Source organism: Heliangelus exortis, chromosome 22, assembly GCF_036169615.1.
Source record: "Heliangelus exortis chromosome 22, bHelExo1.hap1, whole genome shotgun sequence".
In the NCBI taxonomy this organism is placed as follows: Eukaryota; Metazoa; Chordata; class Aves; order Apodiformes; family Trochilidae; genus Heliangelus; species Heliangelus exortis.
In genome coordinates this window covers 8,370,454-8,380,670 of record NC_092443.1, presented here as the reverse complement: position 1 = coordinate 8,380,670, position 10,217 = coordinate 8,370,454, and the positions used below count along the sequence as shown (strand labels likewise).

The 10,217-nt window shown below is 50.2% G+C and overlaps 1 protein-coding gene across 2 annotated transcripts; it reads left to right on the top strand.

The window, feature by feature from the left end:
* The first annotated feature begins 3,334 nt into the window (after positions 1-3,334).
* Positions 3,335-7,754, top strand: TMEM250 (transmembrane protein 250). Of its 2 annotated transcripts, XR_011730310.1 has the most exons (3): positions 3,335-3,476; positions 4,884-5,064; positions 7,147-7,754. XR_011730310.1 is itself a non-coding variant. In XM_071766609.1 (2 exons), exon 2 carries the CDS (start codon positions 7,281-7,283, stop codon positions 7,698-7,700), a length of 420 nt encoding a protein of 139 aa, XP_071622710.1. In that variant the 5' UTR covers positions 4,896-5,064; positions 7,147-7,280; the 3' UTR covers positions 7,701-7,754. The 2 variants fall into 2 exon arrangements, 1 of the variants encoding a protein (XP_071622710.1); XM_071766609.1 differs by lacking the exon at positions 3,335-3,476 and having other exon boundaries at positions 4,896-5,064.
* The last annotated feature ends 2,463 nt before the right edge of the window (positions 7,755-10,217 follow it).

Genomic DNA, 10,217 nt, shown 5'->3' with positions numbered 1-10,217 from the left:
TGACATTTCAGCTAAGAGAGGAGATCTGGAAAGAAGTCATAAGGAAAAATTATTTCACAAGCTCTGGCACTTTGGGTTTGCAGGGAGGATCGATTACGTTTAAAATTTAAGGCCCAGACTTGACCCTAAATCTCTGTTAAGCAAAAGGGAAGAATTAATTCCTTAATTTGTTATAGTTCAGCTTTACAGGCTGGCTCAGCAAAACCCCAGGGAGTTTGCACAAGATGCCATTGGCTCTGAATGGTGGTTTTGGATACGACTGCAAGGCAGTGGGGAGTGCTGGCTTGACAAATGCCATGTTAACACATTTATTATTTTTAAGACCCTAAGAATTATGGCCTTCTATATGGCTATAGAATCACTGCACAAGTTGTCATTTCTGGGTCACCAAAGGAACCTTCTTCACAGCCTTCCTGGATGTACTTTTCAGCCTACAGTTGTTTGGGTTTTTTCACTGGTTTCTGCTGGTGAGCAAATGCTGGGAGGGTTATAAAACACAACCCCTGTTTCAGGTCTGAGGTGACCAGTTAGCCTCTGGAAAGTGTATTTTGCAGAGAGAGACCAAAAAAAGAAATACAGGGAGAAGGAGAGCTTTGCCATGACAGGTTTGTTCCTCCAGCAGCTAAATGGACTTTGACATTTTTTGTAAAACAGCTGCAGGAAGGTTGAGGACCAAGCAAGGGTCGGAATTTCAGAGCTCCAGGTACTTTATAGGGTCAAATACCTTACAGGCTGCTTCACATGAACCTGTAAATGATAACCTCTCCAGAAAACCTTGCTTACACTTGCAAAAATGAGATATTTAGCTCTCCACAAGCAATAGTATTGAAAGCTTTTCTAGACATGGGTCAGAGCCACTTTATTTTAAGTGCAGTTGCATTCCAAGTGCAGAAGGATTGAGCTAAAGGACATCTCAGCATCACTGGGTTGGTTCCCCAGCTCCTAACTGGAGGCTGAAGTGTGAATCAGTGCCAGAAAGCAGGGCTGGAAGATCACGTTCAGAAAATGAGTAAAAAAAAAAAATTCTGCCCCTTCCCCACAGCTCAGACTGGAAGGAAACCAACTCCCTGGGCTCACACTGAAGTTGTTCCACTGGACAAGGTCCATCCATGAGAGGTGTTTAAAATCTTCACTGGAAAAAATTCCTTCCCTCACAAAAAATGGGAATAAGAAGATGTTTCCATCATAAAATGACTGTGAGGACTTTTTGCCTGCAGCCTGGGAAGTTTTCTTGCATTCTTGTCTCAGCACACCGCAGCCCTTCATGTGCAGCACCAGAGTCATTTATCATTGCCCAGTCTCCAAATTATTCTAGTGTTGATTAAATTAGTAAATGCAATCACAATCTGAAGCCAGTTAATTGAGAGAATTTATTTGGCCCTGACAGCTTTATGCATGTTTGATTAAGTATTATAAGGTTTGGTTTTGATTTTGCATAATTTAACTTTAAATCCTGCACTGGAGGGGGGGGGGTATCAACTATTAATGACTAAAACAAACTCTTTTAAGATTCATAGATTTATGATTTATCTCTAAATGCAATATCTTCCAGATTTTTTTGGTTGTTGTTCTGTTGCCAAAGTGACAGAGATGTTTCAAGGAATATTTGGAGCCATCCGGCTCGCGCCGTAAATCTCGTGAAATGCAAACAATTCATTAAAAGTTTTGAAAGAAGTACAAGTTAGCATTTATATTGCAACAAGTGACATATAAATGTGTATGTTTGTCTTCCAAGAGTGCCATAAAATACATCAGCACTGCCTGGCTGCTCTGACTTGTACTAATGGCCACTCTCTGGGCTGATGATAAGTTCGGTCACAAATCTTCGGGGCTGTCAACACAAAACTGTTCAATCACCAGGAATATGAGTTGTGTCTTTAGGAAAATTAGCAGGGGAAAGAAATACAACCCCGAGAGCTCCTGTGGGCGGGTTCCCTCCGGGCTGAGCTCCCAGCACTCCTTCAGGATTTTGCCTCTTTGAATGTCAAAGGTTTAATTCATGCCTGACCTGAGGACAGCTTCTTTTTGATGAAGATGGGCATTCATTCAGGCAGAAGGCTGAATAGTGCCAGCTTGGCTTTGTTTTGGGGTTTTTTCTACCCTGATCTAAGAAATCACAAGGTTCTGGGCACAGATGCTGCTTGCAGAGAAATATTTAGGTTGGGGGTCTCTCCCTGGGTTGTCCTGGAGGTTGGGGAAAGACCTCCAGACCTTCTTTCCTACCCCGAGGGGTTCTTTTAGGATGCCAGGAGCCCCCTTCCCCCCTTTGCAGCACTTGCAGCATCCTCATAACTTTCCCAAGTACCTGAGGAATTTTGTTCCTTGGGCTGGAATTCCTATTTCTGGGCTGTGGCTGCAGCTCCAGGCAAGGGCAGAGGGAATGAGGTGTGGAAGGTGGCTCTGCTGCTCCCCTCAGCCACCCAGCACACGTTCCCCATTTCATGCTGTTGGGAACATGGATGGGGCTCAATCCTCCCCTTCTCCCTCCCAACATTTGGGGTGGGGGAGACCCAGAAATGGCACCCAGTGAGGGTGGAATGGCACCATTCCCCGGGATGGGGAACCATGGCTGAGCTGGGGGGACCTGGCCAGGTGCCTCCTCTGCCCATGCAGTGCAGGAGTCTCAGCTGGAGATGGTTGGAATTCTCATTATTTGATGTTTCTCATTATTTGATGTTTCTCTTTATTTGATGTTTTTCCAGCAGGGCAGGGAGCCAGGGGAGCAGTGCTGCATTCCTGCCATTATGGATGGTGATTCCTAAGTAAATAAAAGGAGAAACAGCACCGAGACAGTTTGATTTCCTTCTTTTTATAGACTGCTTTTGAATTTTCCTCCACTTGTTTTCTTATTTTATTTTTTTTAAAGAAACTTTTTGAACCTTTCTGGCCAACTCAGGCTCCCGCGGCTCCAACATTTGTGATTTTACCACCTGTTTTTTTTCCTCAAAGTCCTTGAGCCCTTCAGCAGGGCGAGGCCCTGGGAGTCCCACCCTCCCTCCGGGGAGCTGCCACCTCTCCCGGGACACGGAGTCCCAAAGCGTTGCTGCTTTTTGTTCACCCTCCTCCGGTGATTCTTTCCCGGGGGATGTCCCAGCACCCTCAGGACGAACCCCAGCCCTCGGCTGAACCCCTCTCCCGCTGACAGGAGAACCGGGACGGGCTCCGGTCGCCACCTCCTCGGCCAGGCCCTGCCGCCCTCCCCTCCCGTCCCCCCGCCGCCTCCCCCGTTGCCAGGGTAACGCCGCGACCTCCCGCTTCCGGCCGGCGGCTGTGGCGCGTTGTGATGACGCCATCGCCTTGCGCCTCCCCGCCCGCTCCCTGCCCGCCGCCGCCACCGGCCGGAACCGGAGCGCCGCCGCCGCCCCCCGCACATGCGCATTGCGCCGCTCGGCCCTAGGCCCGGGCCTTCCATCAGCCCGGGCCCGGCACGCCTCACCTCGGCGGCCGCGGACCGGCGAGAGGCCATGGGCAGGACGGTGAGTGCGGGGCGACGGCCCCGGGGCTGGGCGGCGGGGAGGGAGGAGGAGGCGGCGGCGGCGGTTTCGTCCCGGGCCTCGCTCGGTCGCGGCGGGCGCGACAGCGGCGGTGCCCGTGAGCCCGCGGGTGCCGGGCCGGGCCTGGCGTGACGGTGCGGGTGTGGGCCGGGCCCGGGGCACCGCACCGACCGCCCCGTGACCCCCCCGGCGGGGCTCCGGTGCCCTCCGGGAGTCGCCGCTCCCGGGAAAGCGGCCGTGACCCGGTGGCCTTTTGGGGCCGGCACTGCCCGTCCCGGCCGGTGCGGCTCCGCGTTGTCGGGGCCGGGCTGTGGAGCCGGTAGGCCCCGGGGAGGGCCCGTGCGAGTTTCCTGCGTGGGTTCCGTTCCCAGGTCCGTGGGGTTTAATTTAGGATCTGGTAGGATGTAGGAGGAGTTGGCGTTTCCCCTCCTTCCGGTGCTCCCCGCTGTCGTTTATCAGCGCTAACCTTTGTTTGTCATTGTCCCCAACCTCCCTGGGCTCCCTTGGGAACGCTTTGTTCCCGCCTGTCACCCGCGGATCCTGCGGTTATCCCTCATTTTCCAGGAGTCAGGAATGTCCCAAACCCTGTCTGGAGGGCACCCCAAACCCTGTCTGGAGGGCACCCCAAACCCTGTCTGGAGGGCACCCCAAACCCTGTCTGGGGGCTGTGATGGGTGAAGCAGCACAGCAGTTCTGTGCCTCGCTCATCACACACTTCCCATTGAAAGGAGAAAGGCTGAAAACTCCCCCAAACCAAGAGTTCCTTAAATTTTTATCCTCCTGATGAGGCCACTGGGAGGTGTGGGGTGGGGGCAGCGTGGACTTTCCTGGGCCTTAGAGCCTGAGATCCTTTGGTATCCCAGAAGAGACAGACTCAGCTCTTCAGCCTCCCAGAAATGCCCCAAAATATCATCTTGGGCAGTGTCCAGACCCATTGTGGGCATCATGACCCCAGACCCAGGTTTGGGGTTCTGCTCCTCTGTGTCCTGTTCCCTATCCCCTGGGTGGTGGCTCTGGGACAGGAGGAGGTGACTGACCAGAGGTTCTGTGGTTTGCTCTTTCCTGGCTGTCTGTAGGGTGCTGACACCAAGCTGGGGGACCCTTCCCAGCCTCTACCAGCAGCTGCATCACTGAGTCTTTTTTTACACTGCTTTTTATGGGATTAAAAATTCCTGCTTGGGGAGGAGCCGTGTGATTGTGAACCTTGTAACACAGAGAAAAAAACAAAGCAAAAAAAATTGAAACTTGCTCTCTCGTTTTATCTTTTTAGATCCTTTTTATGGGATTAAAAATTCGTGCTTGGGGAGGAGCCGTGTGATTCTGAACCTTGTAACACAGAGAAAAAAAACAAAAAAAATTGAAACTTGCTCTCTCGTTTTATCTTTTTAGATCAACTCATGTGTAGAGTGTTGTGAGTCTATGAAGCACCTTAGCAGTTTCTTTCACTCTTCCTAGAAGGCCAGGGGGGCCCAGGAAAACTTCACTTTTCTCTTACAAGAATTAAGTGGCATCCAGACCTGGCCCCGGATCCCCAACCTCCTGCTGAGTGGATGGCAGCACCGTTGAAAATGTAATATTTCAGCAAGTTTCTTTTATTCTCACAGGATCCCTCTGCTTGGGGCTGTTCCCAGTGGTGATATTGGAGTTTATTGAAAGAGCAGGAACCTCCCTGGGGTTGGTTGGTGATGGGGAGGGCACAGGAAATGGGAAGAAGCTGCTGCTGTCCACAGAATCATAGAATCCTAGAATCCTAGGGGTTGGAAGGGACCTGGAAAGATCATCTAGTCCAACCCCCCCTGCCAGAGCAGGGCCCCCTAGAGTACATCCCCTAGGAACGTGTCCAGGGGGGTTTTGAATGTCTCCAGTGAAGGAGACTCCACAACCCCCCTGGGCAGCCTGTTCCAGGGCTCTGTCACCCTTACAGTAAAAAAATTTTTTCTGATATTCAACTTGAACCTCCTATGCTCCAATTTACACCCATTACCCCTTGTCCTATCACTGGTCACCACTGAGAAAAGCCTAACTCCATCTCCCTGACACTCACCCCTTACATATTTGAAAACATTGATGAGGTCACCCCTCAGTCTCCTTTTCTCCAAACTAAAGAGCCCCAGCTCCCTCAGCCTTTCCTCATAAGGGAGATGTTCCACTCCCTTAATCATCTCAGTAGCTCTGTGCTGGACTCTTTCAAGCACTTCCCTGTCCTTCTTGAACTGAGGGGCCCAGAACTGGACACAATACTCCAGGTGTGGCCTCACCAATGCAGAATAGAGGGGGAGGAGAACCTCTCTTGACAGGCTCTGCAGCTGAGTTGTGTTGGTTTCATCTCTGCCCACTTCATAGGCCTTGCAAAGGATGCTCCTGCAACAGACTTCTGAGCTGCTTGGTATTTTCTCTCTGCAGGCAGGGAATGATTGCCATGAGGCACTTACAATTATGGGTGTCTTTGATAATTGAGAGCAGACCTCCATTTCCTATTTTTCTTGATCCTAAATTAACCCATGCTCCTTTTTATTAGCCCTGGATTCATGTAGAGCCAACAACTGCCTGCAAATGTCTGTAATAGGGAGAAGGGATTAGAACCTGGGGCTAAGCAGAGGAGACCAGGACTGCACTTTTCTTTTACAAGTTGCATGAGGAAGGAAGCAGGGAAGAGACTTACCCAGTGCTGCACAACCAGAGAAGGTTTCTGATACCCAACAACAACTCCCTGCAGCTGTTTTTATTTCCTCTGCAATGGGTTTTGTTTGTAATGGAGCAAAAAAAAGTTCTTGAAGGAACTTTGAAATTTTTAGTTCTGAATTTTAAGAGTGAAGGGGACTGAAGCCTGGGTGTGTGAGGGGCTGGGAAGTCCCTGTTGCTGTGGAGCATTGTCTGATGAGCACATTGTCAGCTCATAATTCCCGGAATTTGGCAGATTGTGAGCCTGGGGTGAAACAGGGAGCAGCAACAGGCTTCTGCTCATCACTCACATCACAACAATGGGAGTGTGGAAGGATGTTAAGATTATAAATTCTAAACACTCCAGAAGATCAAAATATTTCACTTATCTCCCTAGATGTCTTTGAAAGGCTGCCTTGCCATCAGAAGCACTGACAGGGCTGCAAGGCTCAGCTGAGCAAGGGGAGGCACATCCTGCAGAGTGTGAAAAACACGAGTGCCTCATTGTCCTTGCAGGGCCTTCCATTATTTCCAGTTTGTTTATTTGGTGAAGCTTTGCCAAGTTTTGGAAAGAGCAGAAATCTGGCATCACCACTGCATCTGGGCTGTAGAATTCCCTTGCAAAAGTATTTGGAGAACTTCTTTGCTTTAAAAGAAAGAAGATCCAATGCAAGCACCTGCATTCGTGTTGCTACTTGCACGGTTGGAGTGCTGTAGGGATGTTTGTTTGATGGAGAGGGGCCTGGGTATGAGCCAGGATCATTTCAGAATGAAATTCTGCTTTTTCCTCTAAGATCAGTGCTGATGTTGGGAGCTGCTGTGCTGGAAACAGGGCTGTGTTTCTGTTTGTCTGCTCGGTAAGATAAGCAAGGATGTTTTAAGCAAAGAGGTCAGGTTTTGCAGAGCAGTTTTCAGTGCCAAGCTGGGGAGAATCTGCCTCCCCTCCTGCTGGGCCTGCTTCACCCTGTTTTCCCTCTCTGCCTTCCTGCAGGTCTCTTCCTTCCTGGAACTTCAGCCAAGAGTTAGCGTTCCGGGGCCGTCGGATCTTTTCCATGTTGATGGATAAATCTTTGCTATGTGCCCTGTAAATCCTGCCCTGGGGCTCGGTGAAGGGTGGGGTGCCTGATGCCTGTAATCCCCATCCCCCGCCGGGTCCGTTCGTTCCACGGCCCCCACACCACCTGCCTGCATTCTGCCTGTGGCCCGGTCCGGACCACTCACTTGGTGAGGACCAAGTACAACAACTTCGACATCTATCTGAAATCCCGTTGGATGTACGGGTTCATCCGGTTCCTGCTGTACTTCAGCTGCAGCCTTTTTACCTCCATCCTCTGGGTGGCACTCTCTATCTTGTTTTGCCTTCAGTACCTCGGCATCCGGATCTTCCTGCGTTTCCAGTACAAACTCTCCATCATCCTCCTCTTGCTGGGCCGAAGGCGAGTTGACTTCAGCCTCATGAATGAACTGCTCATCTATGGAATTCATGTCACCATGCTGCTAGTGGGGGGGCTGGGATGGTGTTTCATGGTCTTTGTGGATATGTAAATAAAAAAAAAAGAGCATGTGGGCCAAGAAGGTGACTTTTCTTCCACCCCAAAATGTCTCCAGGTGATCTTTTTTTCTTACGTGTATAAATTAATTAACTTATCCGTGCCACTTTTTATTGATAAATCAAGGTACTCGGCTCTGGAATTTGTGCTTTTTTGGAGGGTTGAGGTGCCTTTTTGGTTCTCCAAGTGCAGCCCTCAGTTGGGTGTTTCTCATTTGCACAGTGCAGGTTAATGTAAGTTTTGTCTGGTCCCCAGGAGCCACCTTCCTGCTGCTCCTGCATTCCTGTGGGAGTGAGAAAGGCAGTGATTTACCTGAAGGACAGAGCCAGGGAACTTTGCACCCCACAGCTTTAATCCATCTCCACTCTTTCTAAAAATTTTCCTCAATGTCTCAGGCATGTCATCTGCATCCTACCTGACCAGAGTTCCCTTTTCTCTGCATCCTTTGGATTTTGCATATTTCCTGCTAGGAATACCAGGCCCAATTTACAGAGCATAGAGGTGTTTGGGGTTTGTTTTTTCCTGTTTTGCTTTAGGATTTGTGCAAGAAATGCTTTTGACCCCCTGTGCTGTTGTGTTGACTTTAATGTAACTGTATCCCTTCGAGTGGCTTTGTGCTTTTCAGGCAGTTTAGTGCTGAGTAATTGGGTCTTAACCCTGGCAGAACAAATCCAGGGGACTGGTGGGGGCAGAGTTTGGGATCACATGCTCTGGAAACTCCCAGCCACAGCAGATCCATTGCAGAATGAAGTGGGACCCATTGCAGTGGTGTTTAGGGCATGGTTTTTGGTTTTATTTTCCCCCAAAACGATCAGTTCTGGTTTTCTCACAGAGGTGCTTGTGCTGGGTGGAGTATGGGGAGGTGAGAGTGGCTTGCCTGGGAGAGACTGGCAGCAGGGTACAGCCTGAAATGGTAATAATTGTTCTTTGTGATTACAGAAAACATTCTCCTACCTCTGCAGCAGTGAGAGTGGGGTCACTGGGGAGCTTTACTGACAGCTCAAAGAGGGAGTTAAGCATTAAGCTCAGTTTTACAGGTTTTCATCTAACATCTCAGACTTCTGCAGTCAGTCAAGTAACTATTTATGGAGTCTGGAAACTGACCTAAAGTTTTTTTTTTATTCTGTTTTTAGTTTGGTTTTTTTTTCCTTATAATGGAATATTGCTCTTTTCCCTGTGTTCTGTAAAGAGCTGGGTAAAAACAAGTGGGTGTAAATGACCATTCCTCCCCCATTCCCATGGTATCAGTGGAGTTGACCATAATGGAATAAGCAAGATTGGAAATACTTTGATTGTTCTTTTATGATCAGTTTGTGCTGAGATAGGAATCTGGTTGAGAACAAAGCCAGTTTGCACCCAGGGAAGGAGGGGTTTCAGCTTGTGAGTGCTGCAGTCTTCTGCTGAGATACTTTGATTTGTAGGCTTATGGATGCAAATTAGAGAAGCTTCCATCTGAAGCCCAAAGCTGAAGAAAACCCTGAAATTATCTCATTATCACATGTTACAGATAATGCAGACTGAATAAATAATGGGCCACAGTGGTGTGAACTTTAGATGAGCCCCGTGAGAGCCCAAGGCAGTTTCTGCAGGAAAGATGTCACAGCAGCATGTGGCACAAACTGGTGTCTGAAGTTTCCTCCCAGCTGTCAGGCTCCCCAGAGTCCTTCTTCTGGGATCTCTCTGCACCCTGGCTCCTCAGTGCCCTGCAGGGCTGAGCTCCAGCTTGTGCTGCAGGCAGAGGGAATTCCCAGGAATTCCCAACCCAGTGCTCTCCTCCCCAGTCCAGCTGCCAGCCTGGGGCAGGGTGTGCAGGCTGCTGGATTCCTGGGATGGCTCTGCTGGAGAATTTCATAGAATCATAGAATCCTAGAATTAGCCAGGTTGGAAAGGACCTCAGAGATCACCAAGTCCAACCCTTGCTCCACTCCCCCCGTGGTTCCCAGCCCATGGCACTGAGTGCCACATCCAGGCTCTTTGGAAATATCTCCAGGGATGGAGAATCCACCCCTTCCCTGGGCAGCCCATTCCAATGCCTGATCACCCTCTCTGGAAAGAAATTCTTTCTCATGTCCAACCTAAACCTCCCCTGGCACAACTTGAGACCTCTTGTGCCCTCTTGTCTTGCTGAGAGTTGCCTGGGAAAAGAGCCCAACCGCCCCCTGGCTCCAACCTCCTTTCAGGGAGTTGGAGAGAGTGATGAGGTCTCCCCTGAGCCTCCTCTTCTCCAGCCTCAACACCCCCAGCTCCCTCAGCCCTTCCTCACAGGACTTGTGCTGGATCCCTTCACAGCCTCCTTGCTCTTCTCTGGACCTGCTCCAGCACCTCAATCTCCTTCCTGAGCTGAGGGGCCCAGAACTGGACACAGGACTCAAGCTGTGGCCTCCCCAGGGCTGAGCACAGGGGCAGAATCCCTTCCCTGGACCTGCTGGCCACGCTGTTCCTGAGCCAGCCCAGGATGCCATTGGCCTTCTTGGCCACCTGGGCACACTGCTGGCTCATGTTCAGCTTCCTG

Bases quoted from the DNA above. Each gene is read 5' to 3' on its own strand.
- TMEM250 (XM_071766609.1), top strand. From the start codon at position 7,281: ATGCCTGTAATCCCCATCCCCCGCCGGGTCCGTTCGTTCCACGGCCCC.